The sequence below is a fragment of the Cavia porcellus genome, unplaced genomic scaffold, assembly GCF_034190915.1.
Source record: "Cavia porcellus strain 051 isolate PalLab524CR breed Dunkin Hartley unplaced genomic scaffold, mCavPor4.1 scaffold_1, whole genome shotgun sequence".
In the NCBI taxonomy this organism is placed as follows: domain Eukaryota; kingdom Metazoa; phylum Chordata; class Mammalia; order Rodentia; family Caviidae; genus Cavia; species Cavia porcellus.
Window position 1 is genome coordinate 136,367,829 of NW_026947484.1, and position 18,709 is coordinate 136,386,537.

General features: G+C 40.2%; 1 protein-coding gene across 6 annotated transcripts in view; it reads left to right on the forward strand.

Annotated features, from left to right (window-relative positions):
- Slc22a15 (solute carrier family 22 member 15) overlaps nt 1–18,709 on the forward strand; it is a 67,307-nt gene that overhangs the window by 17,966 nt on the left and 30,632 nt on the right. For all 6 annotated transcript variants that reach the window (XR_010049722.1, XM_013143009.3, XM_013143008.3 and 3 more), the window contains one exon: nt 17,946–18,078. Coding sequence is in view for 5 of the 6 variants with exons in the window: in XM_013143009.3 (XP_012998463.1) it covers nt 17,946–18,078 (133 nt within the window). In the remaining variant the exon portion in view is untranslated. The remainder of the gene's footprint in view (nt 1–17,945; nt 18,079–18,709) is intronic.

Sequence of the window (18,709 nt, forward strand, 5' to 3'; positions counted from 1 at the left end):
TTGATAACCATTCCAGTTACTTCTGGTCTCTGTGAATTCTGATAAACAGTGTGCTGTTAAAACGTGAATTTTTTTTTTTTTTTTTTTTTTGTCTTGTAGATAGGACATCATTTATCTCTTGCTACTTTCAAGGTGTTCTTGTTTTTTATTCTTAGTTTTTAGAAATCAGACTATGATGTTTCTTGGTGTAGTTTTTTGGGGGGGGATTCACACTGCCTTTGCTGAGATTGTTAAATCTTCAAGTTAATCTCTTCAAAATTGGGAAATTTTGTGCTAGTATTTATTTAATTATATCTTTTACCCTGCCATCTTTCTCCTTTCCTTAAAGAACTCCAATGCTGGTAGTTCTTTTATTACAGGTTCACAGATCTCTAAAGCATTGTTTCTTTTTCTGGATTTTTTTTTCTCTGTGTTATGGTTGCTATTTCCTGTGTTCTACCTTTAAGTTTATTGATTCTGTTCAAATTTATTGCTTCCATTTTTCTGTTGAGCTTATCCATCATATATTTTAATTCTAAACTTTCTTATTCTTTTTTTACAATTTCTCTTCCTTTACCCGGTTTTTTTTTTTATCCTTTGCTGAGTATTTTTATTTTGTCACTTGTTTTAACCATTTTGTAAGTACACATCAAAGCATTTTTATGAGGGTAGGCTTAACATCTTTATTAGATAAGGCTCACATCTCTGTCATTTTAGTGATTGTTTTTTTTTCCCCACCCATGTATGAGTAATTGTTGATATGGCTAATTATTTTTACTTTAAATCTGCCAATTTGTGGTATTACATTATGAGATTCTGGGTCTTACTTAAGCTTGTTGTTTTTGTTTTCTTTCTGTGACACAGCCCTGGCACAGAAAAAGGGGAAGGGTAGTGTGTAATGGCCAAGAAGTGATAGAAATCCAATGACTTACATGATCCATACTGACTCTGATGGCACAGGGCCCTCTTTACTGCTCACTGCTCAGCAGGAATGAAAGTCCTGGCTCCCTACCTGGCACCACCTCAGTGGGGTTGATGCAGCTGTCACTGCCTAGCCAGGGTGAAAGCCTTGGTTCCCCACTCTGCCTTTGCTTGAATGAATTGAGTTGAAAACATTAGTTTTTGTGTGTGTGTCAATTGGTTACCTAAGAATGTTCCATCTTGTTAGAATTCCCCTCCTGGTCCTTTGGATGGTGTTATGGTTTGTGTTCAGATGGCTCCCCCAAGCCTCATGCAATCATGGATGTGGCTGAATGCAGCATTTATGATAGGTTCATTGTCTAACACTGGGATTGGTGGTGTGAATGCTACATCTACCCAAGGGTGGAGCCTGCATATAGTGTAAGGGCAGGAATGGGGCATGCTTTGCCCTCTTCTGTGCTATTTGTGCTTGCTGTTTGTGATGGCCATGAATGGCTGCCCTCCTGTGCCATCCTGCCTTGGAGCCAGCTGAGTATGGACTGAAACCTCCAAAACTGTAAGAAACAAATGTTCCCTAGCTTCACTTTGGGCATTAGGTATTTTGTCTCAACAATGAGAGAAAAGTAACCAATAAAGATGGAGAGAGCAGGTTATATCAGTACCCCTTTGTATGTTCCCCATCCTATCAGAGCCTCACTTACCCACTTGCAGAGGTGTATTTTAAGGTATAATACATTTTACCTGTACAGATAGTGAGCCATAGTCTCCAGCAGATGCTCCAAGATGTATCAAGAACTGCAAGTGAGGTTACGGCTGCTCTTCTGCATAGCTGGGTGATATCAGTGCACTGTCCCTCCATGGAATCTCTGGGGACTTTCTGGGGGAGCCTTGTGGACATGATTTATAATGAATTATCTTTGGAGTACTTCACAGGGTAAACCATCTGCTTCAACATTAGTGAGTTCATCATGCTCTGCAAGAGTAGCAGTGGCCTGTTTATTGTATTGATGAAGAAGTATAAGTAACATTACAGGTCACTATGGGAACAGAATTCAGTTCCCACAAGTTTCTCAGCTGTGATGAGCCCATTCCATGTGTGAGTAGCAAGAAGAGTTTTATACCATGCAAGGTTTTGTAAACAGAAGAAAGAATGGCTATCTTTTAATGTTCCCTAGATAAGTCCTTTGGTAGTTGCTGCTAACAACTCTACTTCATAGATTAACAAGTAGTAGTGAATTTAAAGAATTTTCCCTAAATCATATCCCTACTAAGTTACAGGTCTCTGATTCATATTCTTTCACTATATCCCTGATTTCCAAAGTTTTTTTTTCAAATAACAACCCTTCCAAGATTTAGCTATTACAAATTTGCTGCTATAAATATGGATGCACATATATTGTTGTGGTGTGATGTTTTCAATTCTTCTGGAAAAATACACAGGTGGAGAATAGCTGGATTGAAAGGACCTCAAATACTGGGTTTTTAAAAGAATCTCTACACTGATTTCCATAGTGATTGTATAGTCTACACTACTGCCAACAATGAAAAATGACTTCTTTATGCCCACAGCCCCACCAGTGTTTGTTAGTGGATGATTTTTTGATGGTTGCCATTCTTTCTGGTATGAAATGGAATCTCCATGTTGTTTTAATTTGCATTTCTCAAATGACCAATGATGTTGAACATTTTTTTCATGTATTTGTTTACCATTTATTTCTTCATTAAAGAAGTATATATTCACCTATTTTTGGACTGGGTCTTTGCATTTTGGGGGCCTGATTTTTAAAAAATTCTTTGTATGTTCTAGATAGAAGTCCTTTGTCTAAGGGACCGCTAAAATTTTCATTTTGAAGATAATAATATGCAGTATATTAACCATTGTTAATTTCCTGTCATCTTACTTTGAAATTCTGTAAAAAAATTCTCTTTAAGATAACAAAAATTTTAAAAAAGAATAGAACTTTTTAATTTTAAGTGGTGTCTTACATGGCTTATCAGTGTTTTAAAAAGCTAGCAAATGACAGTGTGAAGAGATGGACTATATAATGAGAGAAAATCTTTGCCAGCTCCTCTTCCAATGAAGTATTATTACTTAGAATATAGTAAGAGTTCAAAATGTTAACACCAGAAAATATCAAATGACACAAAACTAGATGGGCAAATGAGTTGAACAGACCCTTCTCAAAAAAAGAAGTACAGATGACAAATAAATATATGAAAAATGTTCAGCATCCTTTTGATCAGGGAAATGCAAATCAGAAGTACATTGAAATTTCATCTCACCTGCCAAAATGGCTATTCCAAAAACAGTAAATGTTGGTGAGGATGTGCCAAAAGGCACCCTTCTATACTGCTGATGGGAATGTACATTAGTGCAGCCATTATGGAAATCAGAATGGAGGTTCCTCAAAAAACTAAAAATAGAGCTACCATTGGATTCAGCTTTGGCATAAACCTGAAAGAATTAAAGTCAACATATTATACCCATATTTGTTGTGGCACAATCACAATAACCAAGATACAGAATCAACCAATGTACTGACTGATCATGAGTGAATAATGATACATATATATGTAAAATATAGTGTGTATATCTCATGTACAATGGAGTATTGCTCACTTGTAAAGAACGTTTTGTCATTTATAGGAAAATAAGTGGATCTGGACATAATGTTGAGTGAAACAAGACACAGTCAGATAGACAAGTATGACACTTTCTCTCTGACATGTGAAATTAAAAAAGGAAGACAAGGTAGTAGAAGGGAGACCATTAGTAGACAGTGAAGAGGAAGTGGCTGTGACAGAGTAATGTGGGGATGGATGTAATCAAAATATACACATTGAAAACTCAACATTTTGTCAAATTAATAGGCATTAATAAATAAAATGAAAATAACCATAGAGCCAGGTTTTTTGTGATAGTCACTGAAAAGAGCCAGGGTCCACGCCAAGCCCCTCTGCCACTGCTGCCTTTGTGGCGCCTCAGAAGCACTTTCCTAGAGACCAGGGCACAGGGCTTACTGTGCTTGGGTCACATCTTCCTCGGCAGTGAAGTGACAGGAAGTGACAGGTAGAATTATGCATTGGTGAGGACCTGCAAGAATGTTTCCTTGCACCATGATCCAGAGAAATTGTGGTGCACGTACATTGGGCTGAAAACCAAGTAAGGCAAATACCTTCTTATGCCGGTCACCTCTTGAGAGTACCTGTAACAGGCAGAATTCTAGGGCAAAGGGAAAAACAAGAATACTACTTACGTTGTGCCTTGAAAATTTAAAAAAGGAACATAGCCTCAGTGTCCCCCAGTTAATAAATAAAGAAGCCTGGCCACTGATTCCTGTGGCCTGACTCCTGGGAAATGGCACAAGCAGGAAGGGAGGTAGCCAATCTAATGTGGTGTCGCGTGCTTGCCTTCTTTAAGGGGACGTCACCTAGGATATTTCTGTTAGGCTTAGGGGGACCCTGGCTAGCAGTCCCCCGTCCCCACAGACCCTCTCAAGGACCATAGAAATAATGATCCAGTTCAGTTTTAGTAAGTGTCAACCTCAGCTAAACATATGTACTTCTTGATAGAACAGAAAATAACTCAGGAACATTAAATAAAACTAACAGACCTGCTCTTCAGCAGTTCATAGTGCATCTAGAGCCCATTGACCCCAGTGTTGATGCTGCGTCCCATCTGTCTCTTCAGAGGAGATTCAGGGAAACCTGACTAGGACCTTCTCTGCTCTGTTTGCCCCCCGCAAAGTCCTTTATTTTATTTGGAGGTACAAGTGCTATGTGTATCTGCATGCTGCCATCCCTGTGTTCAAAGTGTGAGTTCTCACACCTTGCTTCTGCCATGGTTGTTGGAGTCCTGTTTCAAGTCCTGGTGGCTTGCAGTGGCTGGCTTCAGTGGCTTCCAGATTGATTTCCTTCCAGGGCTACCAAAACCACAAGTCATTAGAGAAACAGCATCAGGGTATAGAGTAATGACAGTGGTGGCCACGGATCAACTCAGGCCCTCAGCAGAGGCAGGGTGGTGCATCAGTCACTCCTTAGCCAGCGTCCTTAGGAACATTGGTCTCTATACTGAGTTGAGTTAATACTTCATTATAGCAAAGTGCAATTTCAGCCTTCTTTGTATTAGTTTTTATTGCATGTCTAGTTTTGCAATTGTTCTTCCAATCTTGAAAATGGGAATATTGAAGCTGGGTGTGGTGGCTGGCACTTGTAATCCCAGCACCTGGGAGGCTGAGGCAGGAGGATTATTTTGAGTTCTAAAACAGCCTGGGCTACAAAGTGAGTTCGAGGCCAGCCTGACAGCCTAAATTGTGTCCTGAGACCCTATCTCAAAAAGACAAAAAAAAAAAAAAAAAAAAGAAAGAAAATAAAAAAGAAAATGGAAATGTTGAAACTGTGTGGTATATAAATAATATTTGTTTTTTTAGCATAAAAATAAAAAGCAAGTCCTCATTGTCTATAACATAAAACTCCTGAATATAAATATCAAGATGGAATCTACAGAACTAATGATATTATATAGGATATAATGTTAAAAATACATATTTAAAACTCATTCCTTGCATCTTATTAGAAATGGGTCAGGCCTTGCAGAACTTTTTATGGAGCATTTGGAGAAGGGTGAATAAAAGGTTAAGTAGATGTGATTAACATGATATTTAATGCAAAAAATTTCCCTCTAATCTAGGAGTCTTGACTATTTAAAATGAGCTAATAGCCATTGGGGCAAATTTATGTAGCAAATTGCTGTCTGCAATATTCAAATTATTCCCTGAGCTCTGACTCACATAGAAAGAACCAAATATCACGGAGACACACAATTATCATGCTTAATTAATGTTTGCAGCCAAAAAATGTAAGGTTGGAATCTTTAATATCATTGTGGATATTGAAGAGCTAAAATTGACTGACTATTGTCTTGAGATTAATATATTTTCCCCCAAGCCATACCCTGGGGTCAAAAGGCAGAGTATTAAAACTATTTGAAAAATTCACTGCAATTAATTGCTTTGGGGGCTAATTTTTTTTTAATGTCTTGCTTCCTTACGCTAGTACTACTGATTGTTACAGCCTGCACACTTCACCCATTAAGAGGTAATTCAGAGTGACAACTACATTGAAATGAAGCAAGTTAGTTAATCACCATGAAACGGTTCCCGGAATACTCTACCCAAACCGTCCCTAATCACAGGAGGCCCCTGATTACCTGGTTTTCTCCTGAAGTGAGATTTTCATAGCTGTAGATAAATAATTTTTATGAGAAATGCAGGAGATGGAAGGTTGGAAGATTAGTTGAAACTAGTATCAGAGCTGTTCAGAATTTTTCACAGCAGAGCAGACCGGCTGTGTGGTTGTATAGAATGCTCGAAGTCATGCGCAGGGGTGTTGGGAATGTTGCTGTTTATTACAAGCTGGGGATTGGCGCCGTGGCAGTTGTCAGAGTATGACTTTGACTCTCAAGGAGCTTGATCAAGAGGCACATGCCCAGGCTTGTTTGCCCATTTGGGTGGGCCTGCCAGGTGGCAGAGGAAGCTCCCCGTTGCCTTCATTTTTATCATAATGGGGTGGGCTATGACCTGAATTTCTCATTTTCTCATGACTGAGACACAGTACCCAACAACCATAATCTAGAGGATGAGAAGCAGCATGTATCCCCGGCACCCTCATCTCCTGACAGCACTCGGAAGTCTGCTTCTTCATGGATTAATCCTCCGATGTGTTCAGTACTGTTTGTGACACAGTCACCTTCCTGAGTCATGAGGTTTTGAGGGGACATTCCAGATCCACCCCACAACAGCCTGGAACAGCCATATGGTCAATCCCTCTTTCAAGAAAGGCTGAACTGGTATTAATGAACTACTCTGGGCTCCTGAACGAGTTCATTTTTAGGCAGAGGCTCTGCAGCCAGGTGAGGAGTGAGGTACCACTCTGGCCACTCCTGCCACAGCCCCTGCCTGGTTTATGGATTCAATGAAAATTATGAATCACCCACAGCACATTTCTTCTTCCTGTATAATCACATATGTTTCTCCTGGTTGAGATATTTATAGACTAATTACAGTGTTTTGGGAACTAAAGATAAAACCAAAAAATATTCCAAGGTGCCAGATTGCCTACAGGAAGAAGGAAAGTGCCCCTCCCCATACTTGCTTTCATGAGAACGCCATTTGGTGACTCCAGGAAAATATAGCCCATAGTTATGGCTCTGCATCCCTATAGACTCACAACTTGGTGCTGGAATTAGTGACATGGAGACAGTGTGTGAAGATGCCTGTAAGACTATACTTTCACTCCTGTTACATAAATAATTCAGTAAGTGTTTAATTAGTCTGGCAGACACTGCAGCATTAGCACTTGGGATACAAATATGCCCTTAAGAAATACACAGCATTGTAGGGAAGAGATGTGAACACAAGATTCACCATGCATCATTTTAGAAGCAAAAACGGATCTGGCAGATAGGACAGAGGGTCAGCTCTGCTGAGGTAAATCAGACTGACTTCAAGTGTGTCACGGAGGATGAAGAGGAAGTCACCAGTATTGTGGTTTGAATCAGAAATGCAGCCCCAAAGCTTATGGAGTGAAGGCTTAGTCCCTAATGCAGCAGTAGGGGTAGAGCTTTGGGGAGGTGATAGCATCCTGAGGGCTCCAACCTCAGCAATGGACTAATCCTTTAATGGATTCATAATGAGCTATTTGGAGGTGAGGACTAGCTGGGGGTAATGCATCATTGTAGGCCTGCCTTTGAAGGGGATATTTTGTCCCTGACCGCTTTTCCTGTCTCTTTACTTGCTGGATGCCATGAAGCAAATAGCTTTCCTGTGCCATGTGTTTCCATGATGCTCTGCCTCACCGCAGGCCCAAAAGCCTCCAGGTCAAGTGGTCATGGACTGAAAAGTCTGAAACAGTGAGCCAAAACCTTTCTTCTTTTAACTGGATTTTCTCAGGGGTTTTGTTATGGTGGCTGAAAGCTAATACACCAGGAGTTGAGGTGGGGTGGGCAGTGGGGAAACAAGGGCAAGTGTGTGTAAAGGATAATCGGTTCCCACCAGATGTCAGGCTTCTGGGCCAAAGGAGAATGAGAGATCCCTTTGTTTTCCTTGGAGTAGGTGTGCCCTCACTTGTATGTCTACAGATTGGAGGTTCTATAGTATTTGTTTGTGAGGAATGTAGAGTTACCCACCTTCCCAGAGCCAAAACAAAGAAGACAAGAAAAGGGAAAGCCTATATGGGAGAGGGAAATGACTCCATGTTTGTAAAAGCTTAGTGTAAATGATTTTTTATTTGTTGTGTCCTGCCCCTTCTGTGACTGTAATTTGTACTTATAGTGTATTTCTAAAATCAAACATGTCTTAGTTTCTTTTCTTGTTGCTGGGACAAAATTTCTGACACCTACAAGTTAAAGGAGAAAAGGCTTAATTCTGTCTCACAGTTTGTGGAGGTTTCAGGCATAGTTGTCTGGCTCAGTGGCAGGGTAGCATAGCAGAGGAGCGTTGCAGAGGAAAAACAGTTCATGGCATGGCAGGCAGAAGACCATGCGCAGCAAGCAGCCAGCCTGCCTTTCCCTTATCCTTATGTCTCATACAGACTGCCACCTTTTGGATGGTACCACCCAGAATTATGTTAAATAAGTGTACTAATTCAATGCCCCACACTCTTAATCCCAGCACTGTATCATATGCTCTAGATTCAACAAGCTCCCAAAAACATCACCTTTGAGCACATGGAACTTTGGGGGGACATCTAGATACGAATCATAGCAAAATGCTGCCAGAAGCTAGAAGAATAAGATAAAGAAAAGAATGAGTAGTTTAGGAGAACACTGAAGCAGGAACAAACTTAACAGTCAGTAAAAAGTTGCTCAGAGTAGAGGATGGATGCATCTGAATTCTGAGTTAATATAATAAAAAAGGGCCCTCCTGTTCTTCAGTCTTCCTAATAGACATGATGACCTGAAGGAACATCCATCATGGTCTCTGTGCTATGGCACAGCATGGAAAAATAAGGCAGCATAGCACTATTCAGAGCAGGAAGAAAAGGAAAGAAGCCTGGGGTTGTGTCATGTAGGTGCACCAAGATAACAAACTGTAAAGTGAGTGATACAATTACAATTACAAAATGGAAATTGTATTTATAGTCCAAACACATGCTGTGGCAAGAGATAAAGCTCCAGACAAAAGGCTAGCTGAATATGGAAGATCAACAAAAGTCATTTTGGAAGTTGACTTTAAAACCCAAGATTCTCTTCTCCCTCACTCCAGTGTTCTTTGTATCCATTTCCAAGTACATAGAATGCCATGTAACCATCATTTGATATTTGTCATGCAGCCTGCCTTCTGTCCTCTCTCACCCTGTCTGGTCACCTGGTTCTGTGACTGTAAGTTACAATAATCTCCAGACATGTTCTTAGTATTACTTCTGAAATCCAGTTGAGTTTTTCTAGGTTGCTGAATGTAACACATACTGATCACTAATACCTATAGTGTCTGTATGGAGTATATTGTGATTGTTGTGCAAAGGGTAGCTGTAGGGATAGGAGGCGAGTAATAAGTCAAAGTTGGCTAGCTATTAGCTGTCTGCTTATAAGCAACAGCGGTCTGGTGATTTGTCATATCTTAGATATCTGTGTTTTTCATTTCTCAGTCATTGCTTTTGTTTTTATAGTTTATTTATTGGTACTGGGATTGAACCTGAAGCCTTCAACACTGAGCTGCATCCCTAGTTCTTTGTATTTTTAAAAATTTTAAGCTGAGTGTCTCACTAAGTTACTAAGTTGCTTAGGCTGGGCTCAAATTTGAGGTCTTCTGTTTCAACCCCTGAGAGTGTTGGAATTACAGGCATGTGCCATAATGCCTATCTTAATTTTATCTCTAGGATTACATAAGCATAGAGTAAATATTAAAGCAACACTTGAGTTTTTAGATGATCATATTTATGTCATGTCAGAAATGTGATTGAGTTGACTTGTGACATTTCCATAAAGCTTAAGTTTTGACACATTCACGGGGGAGATACTGAACATATACTTTGTGACTGCCTTTAAATCTTATCTTTCAACATCCCTCAACATGTTATTAATCTAACCCATCCTGTATGGCTACAAGAAATTCTATTATGCATGGCTGGACTCAGGTATCACCTCTGAATATCTGTCTCCCTGGCCACATTGAATCTGCTCTCTTCTTGAAGCTCCACTTTGCACAGCTGGCCTGGATCACTGGTGGCCTTAGCTAGGCCTTTCCCTGCAGTTTGCTGCCACTGCTCTGTGCTCTCTATTGCAGCAAGAGCACCTTCTTTTGATCTGTTGCTGCTCCTTGTCAGGACACATTTAGTTTGGCCTTTAAGCAGAAAAGAACATAAAGATTAAGCAAAAACCCCTTCCAAATGCTTCACTAATACCCAGCCAAGAGGATTTTGTTTGTTCTCTTCATTTCTGCTTTTCTACTTTTCTCCTCTTTTGGAGCTGGAAAGCTCTGTAGAGCACCTGTGCTGTGTTCACACCTGTATTTGCCATATTTATGTCCCTTTCATCTTCTGTGTTAGAGGCACCTGCTGTTGTTCTGCCTCCAGTTGAGTCTGGTTTTCTCTCAGGTCTGTTATTTTATGCAAATGAATGATGGTACAGTGCTTTTAATTCTAGACCCTTCACATCCTTTTGGAAAATAGAGTAGAATAAATGTTCAACTTCTGAACTCAATTTAGTGATTGTGATGAGTATGTGAATAAAAATGCAGATGTTAGTTATAAATTTAGATAGGTCAGCCAGAAACACTGAAGGTATTTGTCTTTGTATTTCTCCATTCTTGTTAATGCATGTGAAAGGTAAATTTTATGTTTTTTTGATTCACAAGTGACTTCCAATTTGAATTGAATTAGTGCACAAAGAGCATTCATTCTGTAGCTTTAGAATTTGTCCTGTGGTTAACAAAAAATAGTGAGTCATTGCTTTAATAATCTCTTGCCACTAATGGCTTGAATGACTTATAAAAGTATGATTTATAAAATCTAAGACTTCATAAAAAACACATATCTTGAAAATTTTAAAGTCATCATATTTAGGCTTATTATTGTTTAATTTCTACTGGCCTGGTGATATCCTGGTTTGGGTTTTACCCTGGCAAGAAAAAAAAGTATTGACTAAAGGGGCAAGAAAATGAAACACAGTTAAGTCTAGTCTGGTGGATAACGTGTTTCCAAAACTCAACAAATAAGTTATACCAATACATTGTGTTCAATACTATAGGGATCACTGTATGGTAGCTTATCTGAGGTTTCATAAAATAAAATCTTTAGTTCACCTAATGGGTATGTGCTAAATATTTAAGTGATATTTGAAAAATATTTAAAATTGTAAACCCAACATTTTAAATCAGGATCTCATATACTGGGGTTGGAGACTCTGGAAATCTAGTGGTCAACATTTTGTCCTAAATCCTTGATTTGGCATTCCTGCATCGGCCGCCCCCAATTCATCTAAATCTGTTAGGGATATCTTCTGGGGTCCAGCTTCATATTTTCTAATTTGCTTTTTTAGAGTTCATTTTTCAAACTGACTGTCAGTTCCTGCATTTATTCCAGGAGAAACAGGGAGATGCATTAGACCCTACTTGAAGAAAAAGTACTATAAATTACTTTAACTGTTGGAACTGGCAGGCTGAGAATCAGAATTTGCCATCCAATTTGACAGTTGTCCAGTTGCTGGAAGGAGTATGGCCTTTTTGATAGGTTTGAGAAGTTCTGCAAATATGGTCAACAGAATAGTTGCTATGCAGTGGCCAAATTAGCTATTTCTTGTTAGTTAAGTACAAAACAGATCAGTGTGAACTTAAATATCTTGGCCATATAAACAGACTAGCAAAAATAAGGCTAAAGTTGCAGATCAGATTTTAAAATCATGTGAACACTAAGAACATGAAACACATAAAGTCAACTGACTTTCAAGGTTGTAAAAACAAATACAATTAGGCCTTATTCATTGTCCCTTTTAGGAAAAGGGCTATCCCTGTGATGGGTACAATCCTTTCTTGTTTTAGGACAATCTGATAACTAATACTGATCCATCTTTAGAAGTGAAAAACTATCACCATAGATATTTCTCGTAAGTTGAAAATTCTTCCACTGAACTATCTATATATCCAAAGCAAATTCATTTTTTACAAAACAAAATTTCTCTTTCAAATGCCAGAACTCTTTTTAAAAGTCTCTTTTATATAAACTTAAAAATATACCCTTTTAATAAGCCTTAAGTCATGGCTTATTAATACATTTAATCTTTTTGATGGTGAAATCCACACTCAATGGACAACTGGAGGTTATGCAAAGCTGGAGGAATGTTTTAAGTAGTAACCCTAGAAGAAATGAGGTAGATGTCTTAACGTATGGTTAGCTGAGAGTAAGTGGAATATTAAAATTAAAATTTTAGAAATGACACTGTTATTGAGGTTGCTATAGCCGAGGACAAGCAGGCTTCCTGAGCTGATTGCCCGTGAGAAACATATAGAGATCTTTAAAAACTATGAGTGCCTAGGACAGCTGTGGCAAACCTACAGCATGCGTGCTGCAGCAGACTGTTTATATCATTGAAAGCTCTGAAAGATTCACCTCCCGCCATAGTCTCAGGAATGGAGCTCTTTCTACCTTTTGAATTCATCATCCCCCTTGTGTGATCTTTTTCACCATGACTCTGGTAGAGCTCCAGCTTTCACATGTGCATTCTAAACAGAGGAAAGGACGAGAGGACAAAGAGGAATCAGCTGACTCTTAAGACAAGTTCCTCGGAGCTGTTACCTGATGCTTGTGCTTATGTCTCATCATCCAGAACTTAGTAACCTGGCCATATTTAACATAATTAGGGAGATTAAGGTGTGAAGTACCACTGGAAGTATGCCTATAAATATTTTATTATTATTTTAAAAAAGACTAGGTCTTTCAAAATTAGCATCTCTGCCACAGGAAAGTAGTGGATTGCACAGTCTGAAAATACGATCTTCTGATGAACTGATGATTGGAAGTTTTGTTATCTGCTCCCATCCCAGATTCTCATGTCCATATATATAAAAGGGAAAAACAGCCTTCATTTGAAAATGTCTTAGGTTACCAAGTTATTGTCTTAGGGATTAATGAAGTTTCAATTAGGGGAAGAATAGGCAATGTAGAAAAGAACTTATAGAGATTTTTTTAAAACAGTGACAACTGTCTACTATCCCCCCTTATGTCTTTTTTTCCATGCCCAGTATATATCCTATTTGTGTAATAAGCACATCTATGCAAATACTTTCAATTGGTGCCTCTCTCACTCCATAGCATTTTAAACTGTGTACCTCCTCTTTTAAAACCAATAGCTACAAAATGCCAGTGAGCTTTTGGCATAGGCTGGCCATCACGTACGTTTTCCCTTGAATGGTGCCGTGTCTGACCCTTATGGAAATATTTTTCCATCTTCCTCCCTAAACTTCTAACTCCTGCTACACTTCTGTTGTAGTCCGGGTTGTACACAGAGAACAATTAGGCTCAGGACATGGAGTTTATAATATTTTTATAATGGTCACTGGGAGTTAACACAGGAAAATGCAGGAACTCTATCTACAACACCAAAGACATAGATTATTTAGTCAAGAGCCTAAATCCCACAGCACATGTCCCACATGAGTCCCAGATAAAAACCCAGAGCTCAGACAATGCCTCCCATGAGTCCAACTGGAGGCCCAGAGCCCACAAGAAGGACTCACGCCAGTCTCTTTTACGGATCTGTGCTGGGAAGACCCAAGGGTCAGCGGTGGAAGCCAGAAAGTCTATGCCAGCAGGATGAAGGAGCTGTGCTGGTGGGATGAGGGTTCTACGCTGGAGCCGGGAAGTCATACTCACAACAAAGACCAGGGCTGTCCTGAAGGCACCACAGCTGTCCTCAGCGACATGGAGGCCCCAAGCTCCTCCGATGACAAGCACAGCCGGGTACATGCCAGGAAGCAGCGTGACGGGTTCATCCTGGAGACCAAGCAGCACATGTCCTTCCCTCCAGAGCCAGGAAGCAATGCTCGATGTGAGGACCAAGGCTTCTCCAGGAGAACCCACAATGCCTCCTTAACGCCTCAACCCTCTACACCTCCCTTCTTCTCCACCTATTTATCCTGGCTACCCTCCTCAGGTGGAGCATCTTTGCTCATTGCATGCTGGTGTAACCCAGCTGGCGTTAAGTTGACCACCAGTTCTTAATTCATAACAACTTCTCTTCTCTCTAACTGGTGAGCCTACTTAGTACTTAACTGCAGAATAAAAGTGAAGCCCAGATGTCATCAGGTATCTCTTTACTTCCTGTCTTTCAACCCAGCTTCTGTCCCTCATCTTGTACAGGGTCAGTCTCCCTGCTTCTAATAAAGGCTATGTTCTCTACTTTCATATACTCAAGACCATTCCTTCTTGCTCTTTGTGTTGGCCACGTTTCTGTTGTTGTAACAAAATACCTTATATCAAAGGAAGAATTAATTTTACCTCATGGTGTCAGAGGCTTCAGGTCATGATCATTTGGCCCTGTTGATTTCAGACCTATGGTGAGACACTATGCCATAGTAGGAGATATGACAAAGGAAAGGTTCTCTCATCTCCCAATAGTGCCACAAACTGGGCACCAGGTCTTTAGTTTATGAACCTTTGGGGGACATTTAAGATCCAAACTGTACTACTCTGTCAAGGACTGTTCTCCTACAAACACACCTTCTCTACAGATTTGCTGTCATCAGCATACAATCTCACCCATATACTATATCTGAAAAAACACCACTAATCTGGGAGCCCACCTTCCTGCTGAGATACTATCTCATTTCTTAGCGGTCCTTCATAGCAAAATATCTTGAAACCATTTTTGCACACATCTGCTCTCTATAGTTCCTCACTTTCCTGCAGTTTAGCATTCTCCAGTCTGGATTCCATTCTCACTCAGCTAAAGTGTGCATTTTTAAGTGACCCCTTTGTTTCTAGGTAGACGTGTCGTATCTCTTTTCCTATCTTAGTTGACTTCTCCCTCTTGCCTGCGTCAGATTTCCTTTTGTGGCTTTTATGATGTCATGCTTCCTTTGTTTTCTTGCTTTCTCTCTGAGTTGTGCTTGTAAGTTTTCTACAATGGTTCTCTTCTGCTCAGCCTCTGAATGTAGAATTGTTTTGAGCCTTAGTCCCGAGCCTTCTCTGCTGAGTTTCGTAAACCTGTATAACCTGTCCATGAGCTTGAGCTCATATCCAGATGCCTGCCTGGCATCTACATACATGTTTTAGAGTTGTGCTCTGTTTCAGAATCTCTAAACAGGACTCTTGATTTTCAGCTGTATACCCAACACCCTTTCCACCTTCTCCATCTCCATAAATGTCACAACCACCCACTGAGTGGCTAAGGCTAAAAACCCAGGTGACTGGCTCCCTTTCCCTCCTCCGGCTGCCACCTTCCTCCTTCAGCAACTCCTGCCAGCTCTAACATCACAAAATAGACCAGTACTCAGGCGCCCCCCCCCCCACAGTGTTTGCTGGGACTCGGGCTCTTTCCAGATTTTTACTTCCTCATCCCAGTTCATGCCGCAGCTCGAATGCTTTGCTGCTTTGAAATTTTCTCCACCAGATAACTAATCCATCACTTTTAAGCTTTCCCTTCCATAAAGCTTCAAGACATGAACAAAATACATGCAGAGTTTTTTTTTTTTCCATTCTGATAAAGGTAACCTTTAGTCCAGCTCCCAGCAGATTCCTCATTTCCATTTGAAACCAAATTAATATAACCTTTACTATCCACATTTCTATCAACATTCTGGTCTTCTGAGCTGCCACCAACTTGCCCACTAAACTCTGCTTACAGCTTTCTATGTGTTTCCCAGCCTGTTCTTTTAAACTCTCCCTGTGTCTTCTGATAAGCCTGCTGAAGGCTTCTCTACATTGTCAGGTGGTCAGTGGCCCCACTGTGCACTGCTCCTTTTCTTTGCTGGCAGCCATCTGTCATTATAACAAGATGCTTTAGCTCATTCTCAAAACAAAAGGTGGTTTTTTGTCTCATGGTTTTAGAAATTAAAACTCATGGTAAAGTGAGCCCCTTGTCTTTAGATGCCCATTGGGTATTGGATGGCAGTGATGGTGGGAGGCTAGAGGTGAGGTGGACCACTTACCTCGTGACCAGGGTACAGAATGGGAAGTGGAAGGGCCAGGATTCCACAGTCTCCTTCACTGATGTTGTAGCCTGAATGAGAACTCCTCCAGTACCCTGCGGCCCTCCTGCTAACCCCCACCCCCCCAAAAGTCCCTCTGCCTCCCAGGTTCACTACTCCGGAACCAAGCCTTTGATACTTGGATCTTTGGGTGACACTAACATTCCAACTATTGAAAGGGCTAACAAAACCAGTTGTTTAATCTTGTTAAAAATGGACAAATTCAGAAATAAGTACAGAATTAGTGGGGGTGGTGGTGTCATTCTTATCTCTTTCCCAGCTCCTTAGTCTTTGTATGTGTGGCGCAGAAATGTCCAGAAGCTGTGTTGTCAGATTCCCAGTAGACCAGGCTTACAGCAAACATAAGGAAGGAGAGAAATCAGATGTGCGCTTGAGCCATAAGGGCTGGTCTCAAAGTCTAGGAAAGAAGTTTGGAGGGTAGAGAAGGCAATTGAGGACGGTATCATCTTACAGACACCTGGTGTTGCTGCTATATGGAAGAGTACTGGATAGAGGAAAAGTGAGTGGTCTTGGTGCACTCCGAGATCACCTCTGTGACACAGGTACACTTTTATCCTTGGAACCAAACACCGCTAACTCATTACTAGGCAAGGTTTCCAGTATTAGTGCTTGAAGAAATGGGTGATTGTTTTTGTAAGTTGCCCAAAAGTAGAAGATAGTTACTTTTTTAAATTGTAGTAAATATTCATGATCTGAAGTTTACCATTTTAGTTGCATTTAAGTGTACAATTCAAGGGCATTAAGTGCATTCACCCATTGTTTTGCAGCCATCACAACTGTCTGTCTCCACAACTTCTCCATTCTAAATGCAAACTCTCTTCCTTTAAACAGTGATTCCTATTCCCCCTTCTACTTTGCCCTGGTGACCATTGTTTTACTTTCTGTCTCTGTAAAGTTGACTCTTGCAGGTACCTCATATAAACGGAATCATGAAATTTTTATCTTGTATCTGGCTTATTTTACTTAGCATAATTTTTTCAAAGTTATTGAGGTTGTAGCATGAATCTGAACTTCATTCCTGTTCCAGACTGAGTATTGCTGCACTCTGTAGGAACAGCCTGTTTGGTTTATCCATTCATCCACTGATAGATAGATGCTGGATGCTTTCACCTTGACTGCTGTGAGTGATGTTTCTGAATACTCATGTTCAAATACATTTCTGTGCCCCTGCTTTCAATTCTTTGGGACATATATACACAAGTGCAGTTATTGGATAATTTGATTTAAATGTTTAATTTTTTTCAAGGCATATACTCAAGGAATTTTAAATATACTAATCTGTTGAACAAAAGGATGGTTCATTCGTTGCTTCTGTATGCTATAGGATTCAAGGACATCAGGGAAATGGAAGTGAAAGATACAGGGCACTTACTTTCGGAAAACACAGGGACTTGGGGTGAGGGATGGTCAACAATTACATAATTACTTCTACATGCTGTGTGTACTTCTGTAATGAGACTTGTGTAGAGTCCTGTGGGGTAGAACTACACAATAACAATAGTTTCTGTTGTTTCTGATTATCCGGGCTCTGAATGTTATTTAAGATGGATCCTCTACCACATTCTGGTTAATAGTGGGACATATGTTGAAGTTACAGCATCCATACATTTGTGATATGTTTTGTTTTGTCTTTGGGGTTTTGATAGAGTTTTACCATGGAGTTCAGACAGTAGCCCAGGCTGGCCTCGAACTCACAGTGATCCTCCTGTCTCAGTCTCCCAAGTGCTGGGATTACAAGTGTGCACTGCTACATCTGACTGTATGTTGATTTTTTAATAGCTAACTCCATCCATTTTCCCCCTGTGATCTAAAAGGTTCTCTTTTATTTTTTTCTTCCTCTAGTGGTTTTTAATTGCCAGTAGATCTTACAAAGTCAGTGCCGCCAGCTCCTTTTTCTTCAGTGGTGTGTTTGTCGGAGTCATCTCTTTTGGTCAACTGTCAGATCGCTTTGGAAGGAAAAAAGTCTATCTCACAGGTATCCAATCAGAGTGTTCGTGAACTAAGTAAGAGATCTTGTTTTCCTAAGATTCTTAAGGAAATGGTAAGGGGACTGTTTCCTCTTGGAGAATTGGTGTGTAGGGACTGAGTTGATTTCCCTTCTGCTGGTGAGAAAGTGCACTATAGTAAGAGCTGATTCTGACCGGGTGGTTTTCAGTGACCAGTCCACCAGGTGAAGGCCAGAGACTTGTGTTAACAACTGTTCTGTAAGCGATGGTGCTGTCTGCAATCCCTAAGCTGCAGTTGATGCTGTGTTTCCAAGGAAGGCAGCGAAAGATGGAGACAGTCTTCTAAGGTGTGTTCTTCACATCTCCGGGTGCTGATTCGTTTCAAATGACGCTGCAGAGCTTGGCATAGTTCGATCGTCAAGCTGAGTGTGGGCTAAGATTTTCAGTTTCTAGTGCTGTTATGAATGGTTGAAAAAATTGTGATTGACAGAAATTGTGAAACAAAGAAAGCAAACCTGGGCATTTTGTTAGTTTTCAAGGCAGACTTAGAAAAAAAACTAGCTCAGGAAATTTCTGTTGTATGAGGCTTTATTTTACAAACTAATGAATATAATTTATTACTTTCATCAACTGCTGTTTTGCCTCTGGATGACTGAATAT